Source organism: Leptosomus discolor, chromosome 3, assembly GCF_034619465.1.
Source record: "Leptosomus discolor isolate bLepDis1 chromosome 3, bLepDis1.hap2, whole genome shotgun sequence".
In the NCBI taxonomy this organism is placed as follows: Eukaryota; Metazoa; Chordata; class Aves; order Leptosomiformes; family Leptosomidae; genus Leptosomus; species Leptosomus discolor.
In genome coordinates this window covers 3,090,380-3,110,602 of record NC_141393.1, presented here as the reverse complement: position 1 = coordinate 3,110,602, position 20,223 = coordinate 3,090,380, and the positions used below count along the sequence as shown (strand labels likewise).

The 20,223-nt window shown below is 47.8% G+C and overlaps 2 protein-coding genes across 2 annotated transcripts; one reads left to right on the top strand and one right to left on the bottom strand.

The window, feature by feature from the left end:
- Positions 1–147: 147 nt before the first annotated feature.
- On the bottom strand, positions 148–3,523 carry DMAC2L (distal membrane arm assembly component 2 like). Its single transcript, XM_009953907.2, has 4 exons — positions 3,420–3,523; positions 2,142–2,350; positions 1,187–1,358; positions 148–262 (listed from the first exon to the last, which is right to left on the bottom strand). The coding sequence occupies exons 1-4, from the start codon at positions 3,521–3,523 to the stop codon at positions 148–150; spliced, it is 600 nt and encodes a 199-aa protein (XP_009952209.1).
- Positions 3,524–3,860: 337 nt separating this feature from the next.
- On the top strand, positions 3,861–20,122 carry L2HGDH (L-2-hydroxyglutarate dehydrogenase). Its single transcript, XM_086462233.1, has 10 exons — positions 3,861–3,961; positions 4,212–4,327; positions 6,150–6,301; positions 8,773–8,904; positions 11,058–11,220; positions 11,742–11,776; positions 13,288–13,455; positions 15,331–15,488; positions 16,703–16,834; positions 17,743–20,122. The coding sequence occupies exons 1-10, from the start codon at positions 3,861–3,863 to the stop codon at positions 17,936–17,938; spliced, it is 1,353 nt and encodes a 450-aa protein (XP_086318359.1). The 3' UTR covers positions 17,939–20,122.
- The last annotated feature ends 101 nt before the right edge of the window (positions 20,123–20,223 follow it).

The following is a 20,223-nucleotide window of genomic DNA, read 5'->3' as shown; positions in this document are numbered from 1 at the left end:
GAAGGATTGCACGGAGCTTTTAAGGCTGGATTGGGAGATCCGGGCTTATTTCCATACCTGGAAATACCGTAGTGTCTACAGCTTCATTTATGCAACATAGGATACAGACTATGAAATCAAATACACCTCGATGACGTGCGATTGCGTTTATTCTAAATCCAGCTCCAGCTCGAGGTTTGGCAGCGCCTGCCGCAGGATGTGAGCAGTGGTGTCTTTCTCTCTTATTCCAGGAAGGTCACTCAGATACAAATATTCAAGGTTCCTATAAATATTTAAAAAGAAAAGTCAGCAACTACTATTTAACTGTTGACACAGAAATTAGACAAAGGATTAATCTACCGTAGTTGTCCCAAGTATTTTAAAAGGTTACTGGTTCTAATGGCAGGTTTTTTCTGAAGTGGGTGCTCTATAGTTTTTAGCTCACCCTAAGTTCAGCCCTTCTGCACAGCTTAAAGGCAGAGATCCTGGACACCCCCCCCCATCATGAGGCTATGGAGGGGCACAGCATCCAACGCCCGCTGCTTCCCACACGCCGGAAAACAGCTCTGCCCTGAGAGCTCCCGTGAGCAGGAGGTAACCGAGCGATCGGAAGCAGCGGGCGGTGTCAACAATAAAAGTGACAGGACGCCGGCACGGCCTCCCCGGAAAGGGACTGCGGCGGGGGGCAGGAGTAGAAACCGAGGAGGTCAGTTATCACTTCTGCTCAAGGATGACCCACCTCGTGTGCCAGCGGGGAAGGAAGCGGCACACGGTCCCTGCTCTTGCCAAGGCTGCGTGTCGGCAGAGCGCGCGTGTCCTGCGCATCTGTGCGGCGATCAACACCGTGGAAGTTACTCCAGGTGTAGGTGGGAGATGCTGCGCTCGGCTCTGAAGGCAGAAGCGCAGCTACGGACTCCCCTACTGCAGCGGACGGTTCCGGCATCCTCAGCTGCAGGCCTCAGCGCCGCGCAGCTCCCCAACACCCGCCACGAAAGGCTGGTTGATCGGAGCTGCCCTTCACCCACGCCTGAAGGGACCTTTCCTGCGGTGGCAGTGCCACCCCTCCCCAGCTGTCACGCAGGTCACTCCCGACCCAGCCACCCCCCAGGCCTGGAACAGCCCAGGAGCATTCAGACCTCGGCCCCTCCAGTCAGCACAATCCCCGCGCTGCGGGGTGGTAACCACCGAGGCTCGGCAGCTCACGTACGCCAGCTTGTGAAGCGCAAGGATGCCTTTATCGGTGACGTTCCCGCAGGAAATGATCTGCAGCTGGAGGAGGCTCTTCTGTAAGTTCTTCGTCTCGCTGAGCCGCTGCAGACACTCGTCCTGTATGTAAATACACTTCTGCAGCTTGATTTCTGTAACGTGTTCAAGACCGTCTGGAACGACAAAAATGAATATTTGCTTCAGAACACCGGGAGCGGCCTGTGCTGGTGGTGAAGTCCTCAACTCACGGCCTCCAAAGCCACACAGCAACACGCTCCTTTGTACAGCGGGGCGCTGTGACACACACTGACTCCCCAAAGTCCCTTTGCGGTGCTTCGGATACACGAAAACCCCAGGGTTCGTATCCTTTCGGTGCGGTGCTGAGAGCTTTGACATGGGCAAGTAACAAAAGAACTCCACAAGTTTGGGTGACAAACAACGACTCTGACTTAGGAACATACTGATGCAGGAAATTCAAGGTCCTCTGCCAAAAATAAAATGGTCTGTTCCCCATTTTGGTTTTTCTTATTTAAAGGAGACCTGAAACACTTTTTAAATCTCTTGTTTTGTAAGAAACTGAGAGCTTGTTGCTTTTTTTTTTCTCTTTGAAGACATCACAAATGCCTGGAGAACAAGTAGTAGTAGGACTTCAGACACCAAAACCCACTTGGTTTAGAAGAAAAAGCACATTTAAATAGCGCTTTTTGCTACCAACTACTTAACTATGAACTCAAGGAAACAGGTAAGGGCTGATGAAGTTCCCAATCTCCTTCTGCTTCACACCACACCTCCAGCAAAATCTGGATATTTGTAGAGCCATTTTAAGGGGGAAAAAAACCTCAAAAGATTTCTTTGTATCTTACTAAGGAACGAGAAAATGACCCCGTTATTCATATTTTGCTGCAACTGAAAGAACTACGGTCAGTACCATCTTTGCACAGCTCTGTCTACGTTACCCAAATAGTCAAATCCTCTGTACATGATGCAAGAGTCAGTGGCGTTAATTGCCTCGATCTTGTATTTCCCCAAGGGACCCGTTGGGAGGCCGTTGTAGTCCTGCTGCCACTTCTGATAGCCTTGATAGCGCACCAGGGCACCGCATCGCAACAGCCACTCGGAAGCTGCCCTGTCCGGGCCGACGGCTTGTATACGTTCGTAGTCCACCCTGCCAAGACAGGAAAACCCTTTATAATGTGGCAGATTTATTGTCTTGACAACAATACTGCTGCACAACAACTATTTGGTAACTTGCACGATAAGACGTTGGAGAAGTGGTTTATATATAATTATTTGGATGGTGCTGGTTTTTAATCAGTCTGGCACGAGGGGTTTTTAACTTGTTTTAAATGGCAGATGCTTTTGGTAAAAAGGGAAAGAATACAAATGCAACTTGACTTAACCCTTCGAGCTGATTGTTCCCTTCCATGTCTGTAAGGAGGGATAAAAAAAGGCCTTTCTCTACCCAGGCGGCTTTACAACAATTGCAAATGTGTCTCCCAAACATATTTTGCTTACATAAAAACCTGTCGTCGCCTGACACGTGTACATCATTCCTGAAGCCTTTTTTCCTCAACAATTACAATTTTTCACTAGGACACGCTTCGGCAATTAGTTAAAATCCTTGGGTCCGTTCAGGACAGGGATCTCTTTCTTAGTCTAGTGAGGGATGCTGGAGAGACTCCTGCCTGGCTGAGCTCCCCGCCCCATTACAGCAACCAGCTACACCAAGCAACCCTTTCCACAGAGCTAGAAAGACGTAAGGCAAAACCATTAGCTACTGGCATAAGCTATGGGCAGAGAAAGAGTTCCACAGAGAAAGGCTCTATCTTTCTAAAAGCTAATGTGGAACCTTTGCGTGGCTGAATCGCATTCTAACCGATGGGTTGCTTGGATGCTTTTCTGAACAAGCAAAGGGGACGCAGTTGTGCTACTGGTTTAAATGCATCTGGGCGTCATTTAGGGAGAGACTCCGCATCGCCAGCTTGCCTCCGCCACCCCGGGGAGGGGAGCAAAGCACACGCCTTCCCCTGCGAGGCCACAGCTTTGTAACTGGAAACGGGGAAGGAAAGGAACGACCCTGCCAAGCATGGACATGCGATCGGGGGAAAAGGAGAGCACTCGTAATAATAAAGAATGTTCTCTCTGCTCCTGGGCCTTCGTTCTCTCTGCCTCACGCACTGCGCGGTGGATACGCGGCCCCGTCGCTTGCCTTGCGCACGCCGAATCACTCTTACTTGTTGAACACGGCATTCAGCCATCCCCAGAAGTGTCTGCAGGCGCCCGGCGGCAGCTTGCTCAGGCTGCACACCGGCTGCGCGGCTTTCCCCAAGAGCAGCATGTTCTTGAAGACAAGGAGAGAGGGGACACGGAGACGTTATCTGGAGCGTCGGCCCCAGCTCCCGAAGCAGCAGGACGGGCGGCCCGTAGCCAGCCTTCCCTCAAGGCCTAACCGCGATGGCCGCGGGGGATCAGCGCCCTGAGGGGAGGCCCCACCGCCGCCTCGGCGCTTTCCCCGCCCAGGGGTCTCGCCTCGCCGCGCTGCCGCCCTCCCGGGATCCCCTCCCGCCGGGCTGCCCTGGGGCAGGCGAACCGTGCGCGGAGGCCGACCCGGCCCAGCCCTCACCGGAGCGGGAGCGGAGGTGGAGCCCGGCGCGGTGTGTATCACCGCCCCCAAAATGGCGGCGGCGGCGCTGCTGCGGCAGCGGGCGGGAGGAGGAGGAGGAGGAGGAGGCGGCGGGGCCGCGGCGCTGTGGCGGGCCCAGTGCCGGCAGCGCAGGTGAGGCCGTCCGGCGGTAGCGGGGGGCGGCCCTGCCCTGCCCGAGCCCCGCCGCCCCCCCCCGGCCCGTCCGCGTAGGGCCCTGCCCGCGCCCCCTCAGCGCTTCCCTCACGGCGGCAGGGCGGCTATGGGGGGGCCGGGGCCGGGTCGCCTTCCCCTTGGGGTTGGGAGTGGGCGGCGGGCTGTCCTCCGGGCAGACGGAACGCGTACCTCCCGGGTGAGCTTACGGCTCGTGTCCGTCTCTGTGCAGCACTTTCGACGTGGCGGTGGTGGGCGCGGGAATCGTGGGGCTGGCCTCCGCCCGGGAGCTCGTCCGGCGGCACCCCTCGCTCGCCTTCGCCGTGCTGGAGAAGGAGAAGGAGCTAGGTATGGTGCCGGCGTGGCTTCCTCACCCGTGTGTTCGGGGTTACCTGGTGTCGGTCTGTCAGAGATCTTTACCGGAGCACACGCTCAGCAACATCTCGGTATTTCATGAACGTATATGTAAAGGGAAGCACAGTTTGTGGGTGGGTGAGCAGCAGTGGAAGAGCACCTGCCCTCGTCGCTGAGGTGGGTGATGGATTCCACCCCAGGAAGAGCATCTTCGTTCCCAGGCACCGCTGGCTTTGCCCTTACGGGGGATTTCTTCCTCCCTTTGCCCAAGGATGCATCCTTCAGTGTAGAAGCAGCGTTGGCCTCAGCCTGTGCTTTGCTGCTGGCACTTCAAGTTAGGACTTTGAAGTTAGGAAAGGCAGAACATTGCCACTTCATTGCTTGAAAGCGGTTGGTCTTGCTGGCCTGGGGCTCCAGCAGCAGCAGGGATTTCAGGGGAAAGGCCAAGGAGGGTGAACGACTTGCAGAGGGGCAAGGGCAGGTCTGGTTTAGTGCTGCACAGAGCGGGAGGATGAGCTGAGAAATGGTGCCAGGATGGCTGTTTGGTGAGGCATGAGGAGAAGAGTGAACAGCAGACAGTGATAGTTGGTGGGTAGAGATGGGGAGTTGGGAAGTAGAACTGCTTAAAAATGTCTGAGCTGCTCCTCTGGGCAAAGTCTACACCTGGCAATTAATTGCCAGAACTGTAAACCACCGTTGTTTGCCCAGTGTTTCTGGATATCCCTGTATATGCTGTGCAAGGTGCTGTTATTTGCGTGGGAGGTTGAAGGTAAAGAACAAACAGGGATAACTGGGAAGATAACGCTAGTTACTGACCCGGCATTAGGCAGAGCGAAATGGCACAGCTCCCAGCATTGCCTGCTTATGCAGGAAATCTTGAGGCATTCTGCACCGGGGCATGGGTCCTGGCTTTGGAATGAGCAAGATTGAGCCCTGTGGCTTCACTGAAAGCTTTTCTGGCTTGCTCAAGTACAAGCACAGGTTCATCCTGAGCAGCCTCTTCACACCAAGTGCTTCTGCAGGTGCACAGTCATGCAGGGCAGGTAGGAGCGACCCCAAGGGATCTCAGCAGTGGCTAACTCAAAATAAGACCAGTGAGCCCAAGCTCTGCTTTAAACAGCTCCATCAGCCAGGCTGTACGTTGCTTCTGGGATGCTACAGGTATGATATGAAGTGGCTTTTTATCCCCAGGACAGGACATCCGTGAAGACCTTAACAGTTGTGTGAGTGTGATGCAGGAATGACCTTTGGGAGTCAAGTTTTTAAGAGGGAGAACCTGCCCAAATTACTTCAATAAAAATGTTTGTGATATTTTTCACCTCTGTTTTACTTAGTTACAAAGAGGAATAGCAACGTAACCCAGTTCACAAATACTTGAGAAGCCTAGGCCTGCCAGCACGTCCAAAGAAATGGAGGATTGAACAGACATTATGTTAGATGAGGCCACCAAGGATGTCTTTCATTTTAAAAACTGAATTTCTTAAAATTAATTTGAACGATGTAGAAAATTTGAATTGATTGGCCTGCAGTTGTTGCCCTCGGAGGAAAAACTTGTGATTTTTATTCCACCCCCCCCGGTTGATTCAACAATTTGCAAGCTGTTTAGTATTAACTAGGTCTTGCTGTGTCAGTATTTTTCTAGCCTTTTGCGACCGAGGGAAGGATTGTGTTTGCTGTGCAGTTATTTGAGCATCTCTTCTAATGCTGATTTAGGGCAAGACATCACATTGCTTGCTGTTCTGACAGCTGAAGTAATTAAGGTATGAACCAATCATGGGAATATGTGTTTTAATACCATGTTTTTCTTTCTATTTAGCTCATCACCAGAGTGGACATAACAGTGGTGTGATTCACAGTGGCATTTACTACACACCTGGCTCTCTGAAAGCTAAGCTGTGTGTGCAGGGTGCAGCCCTCTGCTACGAGTACTGTGACCAGAAGGGGATACCGTATAAACAGTGCGGGAAGGTACGGGAACTGCTGTGTGTTGGGAACTGAGACTGTGTGATGGATGTTGCAGGGTGTAGTGTAGGCCTGGTTCTGGTCTTTCTCCCACGAGATGAGTTTCTGCAACACTTACTGCCTTCAGGATGGGTGTGCCTTTTTGTTTTCTTCTTTCTAGCAACACAAAGCAGTTTCTTTTCTGGGCCTAAATAACAATTCTCTTTATCCGTGGGCTGAGCTGAGATGTCCCAGGTAATGGTGGAAGCCAAGCCCCACGCAGGGGCACCTGTCTAGCTCCAAGGATCACAAAGGCTCTTGGTACGTGCGTGCCATACTTCTTGGCATGTCAGGCTCTGAAAAGACAGGGTGACTTGCAAACAGTGACCCAGCTACATGTATTTATGCCACGTTACATCCACCTAATGCACCCTGAAATGCTGGGGGCAGAATAGTGGCTGCACTGATTCAGCTTGGGGTCTGTCCAACCCTGTGTCCTGTTTCTAGAAGTGTCTGTAAACAGAGACGCAGAAAGGAGTGAGAACAGGACAAACAAATTATTAATTCTCCCTGCTTCCAACTGTTTTCAGCTCAGGTTGTTTTCTCAGCCTGATCTGCTTTGTCTGCGGTGACTCTCAGTGGATTTCTCTTCCAAGTGTTTCTCCGTCAAAAGCTTTTGCGTCAGAGCATACTTTGATGAGCAGTTCCAGAGATCAGCAACCTGCTGCATGAAGTTACATCATTTTGAAGCTGGCTCCTACAAGCTTCATCTGATGGTCCCTAGCCCTTGTGCTGGAAGAGGTGGTGAACCGTTGATCTGTGCCCGTAACTTTCTATCCCCTTCTTCCCCAAAGTCGTCCCTTCCAGCTGCTGAGTCTTGATCTGCTCAGTCGTTCCTCATACAGAAGCTTTTTCATGACTTCTCCACCCATTCCCTGACCTGTTTTTAGCTTAATGCATCTTTGATCCAAGATGAGGACCACAACTGTGCACAGCGTTCGAGCTGTGGTCCGACTGGTTTTTGCAGTGAAGTATTGGTGTTCTCTGTATCATCCTGTATCCTTTTCCTGTTGTTCCTAACCTTCAGTTTAGGGCTTTTCAGCTGTCACTAGCCATTCAGCTGATGTTGCTATAGGCTTGTCTGTCCTAACCCCAAGATCTTGGTCCTGAGTGGTAACTTTGAGCTTGGACGCCACCATTTTACACGTGAGGCTAAGAGTGCTTTTTCTGTCGTCATCATTTCACGTTTCTCTGCGTTGAATTATGTCTGACATTCGGTAGTCACTCATTCCTCTCGGAAGGTCCTCCTGCAGTTCTTCACAGTCAAGCTCTTGTCTGAGTCACCTTGAGTCACTTCAAACCGTCACCCAACTTTCTCACCACCCTGGCTGCCCCTTTCCAGGTTGCTCATAAACATCTTGGCCAGCGGGAGCCAGCACAAGCAATGCAGACCCTGTGTGATGTGACAAGTGCCGCTCCAAGGCCCTCTAGTTCAGCACCCGCTGGGAGTGGATCTCTGCCAGCTCTGGGGTGCGGAGCGGAGATCCCCGGTGGTGTTGGTGGCCCTGCAGCAGGGCCGGGGGGTGTTTGTCCTGGCCTGGCTGCGCTCACTGCTGTGCTCCCTCCGCTGCAGCGCTGGTCACAAGATGGCACTGTGGATTTGTGCAGTACTCCTCAAGTGCCCAACCTGCTCTCCAAGCGCCAGGACAGCAGGCTTGCTCTGTAGGAGCCAACTGGAGCTTGGGCAGGGCTAGGACTGACCCAGCAGCATTGCTGGGCCTGCGCTGACACTCGATTTGGGTCCTTCCACATCGCCCTCCCCAGCGGTGTCTGTGGCAGGAAAGATGTTGAGTTTTTACGGCTTGTTTTACATAAAGCAGCTCCAGGCCTGGGGAACTTGGTCCCTTCTCAAGGCAAAGCCGCCCGTGTTGCCAGACCGGAGCTAGACCTGCGGGTGGTGTGGTCTGTGTAAACCCGGCCCTGGTAATTCGCAGTCTGGATAAGTATCCTGTGAGTTAACTACATGGTTAAAGGAAGCCAAGCGGGTACAGTTCAGTTTAGACACCTGTTGAGTCAGAACATGTCCTTACTCTCGTATTGAGACTGTTTGAGGTTTGTACATCTTGGGTTAAGTTCAGTTTTATTTTTAGAAGCATCCCAGGGGCTCTTGAAAGTCGTATTCTCTTCTTTCACCTTCAGATTTGTAGTCTCATGGTACTTTTAGCAAATATTATCCATTGATAGTAGCTTAAACTACAGTTTAATGTTTGTTTTTCACTCTCCTTAATATATTAGTGCTTTCACAGTAATAATAGGTATTTATAGACTCTTGTGCAACTAATGGCATAAACCACTTCCCCCCCCCCCCCCCCCCCCCCCCTTGAATTATAATTCACCGTTCACTCATTCCCTGTTGCTTGTTATCTTGGGCTTGAGGCCAAACCTGAACTGGCTTTGTATGTTTTTCTCACTGGTGTGCCTTGTTATCTTTTCTGAAGCTAATTGTAGCTGTTGAACAAGATGAAATTCCAAGACTCAAAGCTCTGTATGAAAGAGGGCTGCAGAACAACGTCCGAGGTCTGAAACTGATTGGAGCAAAAGAAATAAAGGCCAAAGAACCCTTCTGCAGGGTAAGGGATTTTCATAACTTTTAGCATATAAGATCTCAGTTTCTCAGGTGACGTTATTGTTTAGTTTAACAGAAATCTGTTTCTGGCCTTGAGGTAATTTGCATGGGTGACAAGTTCAAAAGAGCCTGAAAACCCGTAAAAAATGTAATTGTCAACAAAAATAAATGTATCTGTTTACTGCTGGAACTTTTTAGCTCAACCCAATCCTTCGCATGCCTCTGCCATTACGTACGCAGGAGACCAGGCCTAGCACAGCACAGGGTCCTGCAGAACCTTTCTTGGTGACGCTCACTTTCACCTCGGGTTTCTCCTGCTCACTTGTCGTGTCAGTTCACAGCTCATCAGTTCTCCTGTGCTGAAGTCATAAAGAGCTGCTGCTGCTGCTGCACTCACTGCAAATGACCCGCTGGCTGTTTGGAAGGGCCAGCATTCACCAGCGAGAGAGCAGGTGATCCGCTTCACTCGCAGCTTACAAAAGGAATGAGAATGATGTGAGTCAAAGTAGGAAATTCTAGTCCCTTAGTCCCTGTGCAGGACTGGACTTACAGGCAAATGGACAGAGCCTATGAGTTGTTCAAACTTCAGCCTTTTCCCAGCTTTACGCAGATGTATATGCTCAGAAACAAAAAAAAGAACAGTTCTCCCACCAATGACAGAGTGATTTTTTTTTTTTAATTGTTATTATTAATTTTTAAATCTTTATTTTTTCCCCTTCTCCTTGCAGGTGCTTGCTTGTGTGGTTTTGCGGTTGGTAGGCAGATTTTCCTTTGCTCAGGTTAGAGCTGCTGTATCTGGGTTTATGCTGAGAGGATTCTGCTCCTTCCCACTAAAATGATTTAACTTGCAGTAAAGCTCAACAGTGCAGCGATGGAAATGCCTTCCTATCTGCAAATGCGGCTTTGGATCAAGCTAATTTCAATCCAGTCGCTTCCTACACATGTGACTGTTATGTAGCACTTCCCAGCTTGTTTATTTTCACAGCAGGAGAAATGTGAGTGGTTTATGGAATACAGAGTTGTTGTTGTTTAGTGTATCTTTGATTGAAAGGAAAACCTGGATATAAATCCCCCAACTGTTGCTGTTGCTGTAGCTGCATGATTCGTCGCTTATGAGTGGTTGTAGGTACAGACAAAAATTTTCTGGAGAGGCATCTTTTTTTTTCCCATAAACATTTTGTATCCACTCCTTAAAACATTCTTTGCATGTTCGAGATCCAGCTGAGCATTTACTTCTGCAAATGAGCAGATTCAGATGGGTCTTACTTCATGTGCTTCGGGTTCCTGAGCTGAGGCCTTTCCTCGTAAGCAAAGGGAACCTGAATGGTGCTGTAAACCACTGCAGCGTGTATCAAGTGGAGAGAAAGGTTTTGTGTAAGATACAGTTTTACCGGCCATTCTGGTTGCCCTGGGCATGTCAATGGCCCTTGCTGTTGTAGTATCCGAGTGGCTGACCGTCTTCTAGTGTAGCTACGCTTGCAGTCTCTCTGAGGTAAAGCAGTCCTACTGGCCTTATTTTATAGCCAGAACTAGGAAAATATTGTGGTGCCATCTAGCAGGATAAAAATTATGTGAGAAGCTGAGCCTTTTTGGTATAAAGGTAGTAAAATGCCTCTGAGGAACATCGGAAAGTCTAGCTACGCACTGGACTTGAGCCTTGCTTTCTGCTAGGACAAGCACAGGCTGTTGTCTGACTCGGAAGAGACTTTTCTCTCTGATGTGCCGTGCAGTAGGTGTTGAGATGATTTCTTTTAGCCTCGCGGGAGGCCTTGGCAGCAGCCGTGCGTCAGGTGGAACTCCCAAGTGACCATTCCAAGACGGAATTGCGTAGTGCGTGGTGAAAGATAAGGACATGCTAGCTGAAGCCAAGGTTAGGTAACCTGTTTGATCGTTAAGCTCTGTGAAGACTTGTTTGTGCTGTAGTTACACGATCACTTAATCCACCGTAAGTAGTTTTTTGCCATATTAATTGTCAGCAAACACGAACGCTGCAGCTGGCCCACGGCAAGACGGGGAACAAGCAGCCAGGGGTGGGGAGACAGCAGTCCTCCCTTCTCAGTGGCAACGCACCTAATTCCAGGTGAAATATTCTCCGTGTTGAAGACCAAAGTCCAGATACAGCCTTCACTGTTCTTCTGCCTCTTAATGCCGTTTCAGGGTCTGATGGCCCTTGATTCTCCGTATACCGGCATCGTGAATTACAAACGAGTGGCCCAGTCCTATGCTGAAGACTTCCAGGAGGCAGGTGGGACGATCTTGACGGATTTCGAAGTTACAAACATGGAGATGGCGAAGGAAAGTTCTTCAGAAAGTGAAGGCGGTAAGGCAGGGTTTCCCTCCCCCTCCATTTACTACAGTCCCGCCAAAGGTTTTGTTCAAAACACGTTTGCTTTCACTGAAATGACATTTCTGAACCTTTGTGTCTCGCAGGGATGGGGCAAAAGACAAAATGATGTTAGAGCAAGCTCGCTTTTTTGTTTTTCGCAGGCAGGTCATCCTGCAGCTGAAACATTTAAAGCCGATGGAAGGAAATGATAGTAAAATGGAGGAAGAAGCTTGTTCTCTCCTATTAAAATCACACTTAGCTGAATATTGCGTGTGTATTCTTGTGGTAGTGCTTTTTCTGTATCCTGGGGGGCAGGTCCAATCTGTGCTGGTGGACTATGGAAGAATAAATCTTAAATGCAGTTATGTCCAACAGCGCCATTGAGGTCCAACAGTCGTTGCTCTGTGGCTTGACAATGTTCCAGTGGAAGAATCCTTCGTTGTGACAAGCTGCTTGTGCTGTCAGTTTTCTGTTACATGTCTATTAATTCCTTCTCTTGTCTAATCCTATTACAGGACTAAAATACCCAGTCGTTGTTAGGAACTCAAAGGTAAGATCTAAGCTGAAGACTTCATTGCTTATCAGGAAGCCGTTTCTCCTTTTCTTGAGAACTTTTGTTGAGTCTTGGTGGATTAATCAGTTCTCTAGAAAAAGTTAAAAAGCTGCTGTTCAGTAACGTGGTGACTGTCATCCAGCGCTGCTTCTATACAGCAGCTGCCATCGATCCTTAACAATGAGTGTGTTCAGATTTTACTGTGTACTTGGAATATTAACGAAAGTGTAACTTTCTGCTGCCTAACTTAGGTCTAACTGTGTAGGTCCCTTTTCTTCTTTATTTGCACATTCTTATGCTTGTTGTTTCCAAGAACTTTTTATGGCTTATTCATTTGGTGAGAAACCCTAATTTTCATGTTTGCTTTTGGTCTTTGGCACCTATAAAAATAAGGAGGCATTTAGAATCATTTTATCATCAGGAAGCCACAAGTTAATGTAGTGAAGCAGGTGCATCTGCTGGTGGCATTCCTACAGTCACTTAATGCTGGACTGGGAACGTAGTTGTAACCTTTTCACCTCCAGGAGGGAATGTCTGGACTCTTCTTTTGGAGGGGGGAGACAAATAAAACCAACCTCACTGCCCCTCCAATAGTTTTTAATGTTAGAGCTGCTGCTTTCTTGTTCTTTTTCTGCTCTTTCATTAAAAAGTATCTTCCAAAGTCGGTCAGATTCCCTCACCAAATACTGGTATTCTTTTAAATGGAAACAGTTTTGGTTGAAGATAAAACCCCATAGTATTTGAAAACAAAGACAGTGAGCTATATAGCTAGGCAGATAATAGTTTGTGATTTTATTGATTTATTTAGATGGTAAGAAGTTTAGATACTTAACAGCTCTCCATAACTGTGTGCTAGGAACTTGCGCAGCTTTCTGGGGAACCAGCCGTTCAGTAGCATGGCCCCTCCCGCTCTGTGGGGTAAAATCTCTTTTAACAGCCTTATTTAACCAAATTTATTGCCGTTGCGAAGCTACCGCGCCCATCGGGCACCCTCTGGCAGCGCAGACCTGGCCGGGGAGCTGCGGGCTGGCCTGGCGGCAGGGCTCGGTGGGGCGCGGGGGTGAGGGAGGGCCAGAGGGAGACGCCTGGTTTGCTGGAGGAGCCCAGTCTTTGGCACTGGTGCCTTGGGCCCCTGCCCTGTATGGTGAGCGTGCTGGTGCAGCGCGCCGGGCTCTGTGTTCTGGGAGCTGATCCCGAGGCAGTCTGAGAATCGATGACAGCTTGCCTTTTTTTTATCCGTTTTTTTTCCTTCCCCACACCTTTTCTATAAAGGTTCTTCCAGTCCTACCTGCCCAATGAATTGCCATCTCCTCCAGGGAATAGAGGAGAATATTATAAAGGATTAAATGAAACAATTAGATGTTTCTGCCTCCTTTTGAAGATACAGTTGGTTTGCTTTTTGGTCTTGACTCATTTATTTTCCAAAGCTTGCAGGTGATGCGTGGTTTCTTAGTAGATAGGTTGAATGTTTGTGCATTTGGTGTTTTGGTGGTTTTTTTTCCCCACAGGGTGAGGAAATCTACTGTCGGCACATTGTGACCTGCGCAGGCCTTTACTCAGACCGCCTGTCTGAGATCAGTGGCTGCAGCCCTGAACCTCGTATTGTACCTTTCCGAGGAGATTATTTGGTGCTAAAACCGGAAAAGTGCTATATGGTTAAAGGAAATATTTATCCGGTACGTGCCCTCTCGTTTGTCTTTCACAGCGTACTCTGAGAACGGCTAAAATTACAGAAATAAGGGCGTTATTACCTGGTTGGTTGTGCTACACTGCAGATATGCAACATGTGGACGTAGATTCAGTTCTTTCTGACAGGACAGCTTGGTTTTGTTAATTCTTGAGGAACAGGTCGAAATACCACATGGGAAATTATTGCTAGTTGGGGTTTTTGTTTGTGTTTTTGCTCTTTTAATAGAGGAAGAATGAAACATTTAGCATGACAGCCACATGCCCACAAAGCCTGGCTTCTTTCTTTGGGTTATAAAATAAACCTGTAGGCAGGATTGAGAAGTCAGTGAGGGACAAGAGTAAATAATTAATTACTTAGACACAGGGTTTAATCTTGCGTGCTAATACCCAAAGCTCGGATTTAGATATTTCCCTCTCAACCTCGTCTTTGAATTAGCTTCACTTTGTCCGACAAAAAAAGAGACATGGGAGGAAAAGGACGAGCTTTCTACCATCTCATATAGACAAACAGTGTGATGAGGAGGAGCAATTCCGGACAGAAAGTGAAGAGAGCGAGCAAGAAGAGAGAGTTCAGGGGGCAGCATTTTAGTTCATCCGGGTGGCACGTTGAAATACCGCCTTTCGGAATGTGGACTCAGACTTGCCTGCCGAACACTGGAGCAGGTCGCCCTAGGGAAGATGTGGAACCCTGAGCACTGGGTGTTTGTCTGTCCTCTTCTCACCTGGGAATGATTCAGGATCCTGGCTTGGGGTGGGAGGGAGGAGCTGCCTGGGATGGGAGAGCACCTTCCAGCCTTGGTTCATGGCTGTGTGAGGAGAGCTCGTACCCTTTGCAGTTTTTCGTTATGGCCAAATATGGTTATAAGGTTAGAAAATTGCATGACTCTTAGTGACGTGTTACCAGAAATGCATTGTAGCTTGGGGAGTGGTTGCATTAAGCTTTGAAAGTATCAAAAGCATGTTTTTGACAGGAAAAACGCCCCAAATACAGAAAAGGAGCAGGTCTTGAAGCAACTTTTAGTCACAACAATACTGGGTTTTGAGAACTACCCAATACTTGCTTATTTTCAGACTATACAGTCCCCTTTTCGAAATAGCCAAAGATCTTGACGTGCCAGCACGTAACGAGTTGTGCTTAATAAATACGTGTCTCTGCCTATCGGCAGCTCGGTTCTGTTTCAGCCTTCACACCCCAGCTCACCGCTCCATTCGCAGGCAAACGAGAAGCTGCAGATACTTCTCGCTAGGGTTAAGCAGGCTTGCTGGCTGCGCCTTGTTGGGAGCAGTACAGGAGTGGTGAGGTTTTCCTAGTGTTTTCTAGAAGGTTTTATTGCAGTATAATTACTACTGGTGAATAGCACTGGTGTGTCGTTGGTTTTGTTGTGGGTTGATTTATATCCTGAGAAATCATGCGTACTTTTTTTTTTTGTTTCCCCTGTTGTTTGTTTTGCTTTTACCTAAGATGCAGTCTTACTTGGCCCTGCTCTGTTCTTAAGTGTTTTACATGAGTTACGTGCTGTAACTGCCCAATTAACCAGCAGAAGAACCAGTGCAGGAGCCAGCTGTATGGTTGTATGACTCTTAATTTTGTTGTAGGGATTGGAAATAAAATGGCGAATTCACTTACATTTTCACTTGTTCATTTAAAAATAGTTATTTCCATTTGTTGGGAGAACAACTCCTTTGCTGTGTTTTGGGTTGTTTTATTCGCTGTCTTGCACAATAGACTGTAAATGTCTGTACTTTCCTCCTCACAAAGGTTTTCCGTGTTTCCTGGATGAGTTTGTGGACTGGAGTGGTTGCGTGGCTGTTTCTTTGAGCTGGTCTGTAACAGCTGTAGTAACTGTTCTATCCCACTTTAGGTTCCCAATCCTCGATTCCCTTTTCTGGGATTTCATTTCACACCAAGAATGGATGGCAGCGTTTGGCTTGGTCCCAATGCAGTCCTGGCCTTTAAGCGAGAGGGCTACAAATTGTTTGACTTCAGCACTGGAGACTTTTTAGATGCTGTGACGTACAGGTAATGTCCGTTTGTCTGCCGAAGGCAGGGACTTAAATGTCAGCTGGTGAATCCGCGGAAGCTAGTTCTTGTCAAAAAGCCTGCTTTTGCCAAGGTTTTGGTGTGTTTAAAGACAGTTGAGCTGATAAGGGTGGACTTCTCCCAAGACGTTTAACATCATGTGATCCAAGATTTCATTTCTCATAAACTCCCAAGACATGTGGCTGCTGACTGGAACGTACTGGTGAGCCATCTTGCTACTAGCAGAGCTCTTCCAGGATTGGTTTTGCTCCCGTGCAGTGCAATGTCCTAATCAACCTGGACGGTGTGGTTAAAAGACCTGCAGAGGATGCTTGGGAGAGAGAACACAGAGCGGTCTGAATTGCTGTGTTAAACTTTGTCAGACCATCAATATGCATTTAAAGAATGTCCAAGTGCAGGGAAGTAGGTTAAGGGCCACAAATGCAGGGTGGGAAGCTGTCTTTGAAGGCATGTCAGAGGAGTTAGGAATCATTGCTGGAAGTGCAAATGTAAATGAACAGAGTATCTGTAGCAGTCGAGAGAAATCTTGCTTCTCTATGAGGAGCTGGACAGACTATTAACAACTGCTTAATTTTAGAAATTAGACTTGAAAAAGAATGTGAAAATATTGAGGAGGATCCCAGGAGAGGCTGAAAAACAGGTCAGGGAACTGGAAAAAAGAGCTTTCTGGCAAACACGTCAACTTCATGCAGGTTCTTAAAGAGTTGGAAGCACGGTGATCATTGTCCATAGATCTTTAGACTGGAACACTTGAGAAAAGCCAAGCGAGCCAAGAAGACTTGTAAAGACATAGCAAGATTCACTGAGAGCTGAGAGTTTTAGGAGCGTGACGATCTTTTCTAAACAATTGTGGAAAAAAGTCTCAAGCGGCCTGTCTGTCTTCCCTCGTGCACGTGGGTTTCTCTCGCCGTTTGACTGGACCAGAGGAAAATCCTGGACATAGGGAGGACTGGAGCTCAGTTAATTCTCAAAGAAAGGATGTAAATGCAACGCTACAGCTCTGTAAACACGTTTTGTTGAAGCAGGGAAGGTCAAACATCTGTTTCTCAAGCAGAAAGCCTGCTTGGATTACTGATGTTGGGAATGGGGGCTTTTGCCACGCAGTTGCTTTTGCTGCTGCCTTAGACAGTTTGACGTGGCCGCATTGATCGTGCAGGACTTGTTCTTACTGCAGTTATTTTTCCTCTCCACAGTGGGTTGTGGAAACTTGTGCTGAGAAACTTGTCTTACGGACTGAGTGAAATGTACCGGGCGTGTTTCCTTAGCGCGCAAGTGAAGCAACTTCAGAAGTTCATCCCCGAGGTCACCATCAACGATGTGCTCAGGTAAAGAAAGCTTTTGTTAGTAACACCCAGTGGCTTGTTAAATCTCTTAACAGCAGCAAGTGGAGCATTAGGTTTCTCCCTTCACCGAAGCACAGAAGCATTTAGGTACTTTCTCCTTGTGTAGAGGCAAGTTTGGTGAATATTTGTGTGGCTTTCTACACTCCCCATGGGCTGCGGTTCACAGTTGCGACACATTCACAAAAAAGAAGTCGTCCCTTTATCCTAGTGACACATTCGGTAACCTGAACGTAATTTGTGTTCACAAAACTAATGACATTCAGAGGGGAAGCCAGACTGTGAGTTGCTGCTGAGTGTGTATTGACTTAATCACCTCGATGAAATTGTGTTCAGCTTCTTACTGTGTGGAGAGAGAAACTGATTCAAAGGAGTTTAGAAATGCTGAGGAACTGAAGAGACTTGTGAGGCAAGATGAGGCATTTAGGTACAGGGAGGTGGGTTTAACTCTCCAAACATTTGGAGGGAGAAAATCCAGAATTCGATAAGCTGGAGCATGGTACGAGGGAGTTACCCAGCTGAGGCAGTATACCGTTGGCGTGAAGTTCATGTATGACAAAGCTTGCTATTTCGGAACAAAGGGTTTCCTTTTTGAGAAGAGAAGGCATGGTTGTGTGTCTGGGGAGGAGAGTAACTTCACAACCAGGAAAGATACGGAAGATTTGCTTGGCTACCTGCCCTTGTTTTACCGTAACGACCGCAAGACATCTCCCGCTCTGACTCACAAGTGTTAAACTTCCCTGTGCTCCCCCAAAAGCCTGGCTGGGCTTTGGCTCCGCAGTCTGCCTTCCTTACCGTTTCCCTGGGCACCTTCACAAGGTCAGAACGGAGTTGATTTTCTGATTTCAGGAAACGTTTTCTTTCTAATGGTGAGCTCCTCCTTTATTTTGCAGGGGTCCCTCCGGAGTGAGAGCTCAAGCGTTGGACAGCGATGGAAATTTGGTAGATGACTTTGTATTTGATGGAGGCAGCGGAGAGATTGGAAGCAGAATTCTTCATGTCAGAAATGCCCCTTCTCCTGCTGCTACCTCCTCCCTTGCCATCGCAAAGATGATTGCAGATGAAGTGAAGCAAAGATTCGAACTGTGAATGATTGACAGGCGTAGCTCGGTTTTACCCCTCTTGTATGTGTGGCAGCTTGTCTGCACTGAATGAACTCTGCAGCCTTTAATGACAAAGATACACCAGGCAACGTGGTGCTTGCAAGATCAGCACTGGTAGGGCTGTGCTTGGCAAAGCCAGCATTGGAAATGTTTGCCTTTGCCAGCCCACAACTTCTCAGCTTCACAAATAAAGGGGTTACGGTGCCTGGTAAGACCCGGTGCGGTACAGCCGCCTGCAAGAGAGAAGCAAGTAGCCCCCTTGGTGGTAAAGGTTTGTCCAGCTGAGCAGGAACGGCCTGTGGAGGGGCTGGTGCCGTGAGGGTCTCCTAGGACCGCAGTGGGCCTTTAGGTGGAGCAGGAAGAGCCCTGTGGTGGCGTTGCCCACACGGACTTCCCATGGCTCTGCTCTAGATGTTGTCTCCGCCTCGCGCTCTGGAGAGGTGGTCGGTCCTCGGAAAAGCCACGAGCGTGGGGTGGTTCTGTGCGTGCTTTCTCTCTGGAGTCTGCAGTCCCCTAGCTTCCATTAAAGTAGCGGAGATCGAAGGATAAGCCCTGCTTAAGGGTTCTGCTGATGCGGAATTAAGGGTTTTATCAGAGACTGAAAACCATATTCAGAGCCTTCTACATGAATGTAGGGTATTTCAGAGAAAAATAAGCCTAACAAGGGATTACCGAATCCAAGCCAATTTAGATGTGCAATTCTGATACTCTCTGATCACTGTCTGTGTTTTTTTTATAGCGCTGAAGTTAAAATGTATACATAAACAGTCATTTTTCATTGAACTTAAATCTGGGAAGTCAGCACTGATCAGAAACTACTTCAGTGGCTCTGGGTTTGGTTTGTTTGTTGTTTTTTTTTCCCTTTGAATACTGGCAATGCAAAAGGAGCTTATCTTTGTACAGCATGTTGAGCAATCCAGTGGAAATGGGCTTTGTAAAAGCAAATGTGAAGGGAGGGAAGCTACAGAAACCTGTCTTAATTGAGTCATGTTGCATACTGCTTCCCTTGGAGCCCAAACAGCAATGAGTCAGGAAGGCTTCCCATTTCCCACATGGCTGGCAAGAGGAGAGCTTAGAAAGTCCTGGTTACTCTTCTGAACTCTTCCAGATACTTGAAGTTTTATCCAAGGTACGCCTGGGAGAGAGTCTGTGTGGAGAACGTGCTTTGAACTAGAGAGATGCTAAACAAGTTTGGTACTGAGTATCTCGGTGTGTTCTGCATAATTGCTACAAAAAAGAATTATGTGGCCCCAGGGACAAAGTACTTGAGAATACTTTTAAAGCAGATGTTCACAGGATGTTGGGTAACACAGATAATTGTGGGTAGTTTGCTACCAGGCAATTTGCCATACTTTTTTTTTAAGTTACTTTCTGTATTCCTCTGACATGCAGGAGGGAGTGCATTAGCACAGGAGGTCAGGTGTGCTCGCTGATGTTTTCACTGTACATAGCTGAGCTGCTTTTGAGAGAGAAAGGGCTTAACCTGTCTTTTTCTTTTGTTTTTTCCCTGGTGACATCTGCTTTAGAAAAGTGACTCCTGTAGAAGGACAATTCAAATCATAAGCCCTTTGGAGAAAAGCTTTGGTCGTTATTCTTAGCCACAATAACACGAGACAGAGATTCAGATACTCCAAATGCTGAAAGGCTGTACGGCCGTCTGAAAGTTCTGCCTTTACAATGGAACAATCATATCTTCACTCCCTGCCAGAAGGGTTGCCTATCAACAGTAAATACTACAAAAGGATTGCAAAAGCAACTTCCTCCCACACGAGGTGTGGCCCTAACATGTATTAACAGCATAAAGAACATTAAAATGTAAAGCAGTCATATACCACGGTGAATCTTAAAGTCAGCACATTTAGCTGTGCAGCCTGCTGTGCTTTTTACTCTCAGGAGATGATTATTTTGGGGTGGAGTTTAACTGAAGCTTTTAAATTATGAACCTTTATGTAGCATTCTGTGAAATATTTGTATTTTTAGAGATGGTTATAAACCTTTTTTAAAGGAATAACTTCAGAGAATTATGATAAAGGGGTTTCAAATATAAATCTTGTTGCCCACAAACTGTGAAAATGTACGAATATATTTTCCAAAAGGGTCTAATTCACTTGGAGGGCTTAATAACTGTGCCTTGCTCTATTATGATTAAAGTAGCGTGGTGGGTTTTTAATTGCTGTAAGGTCTGCGTATTTCTCCTGACTTACAGAAAAGTTTCACTGGCATTTACTAATTCTTAGCTGAATTAGGCAGGATATAGCTGTATATAATAGG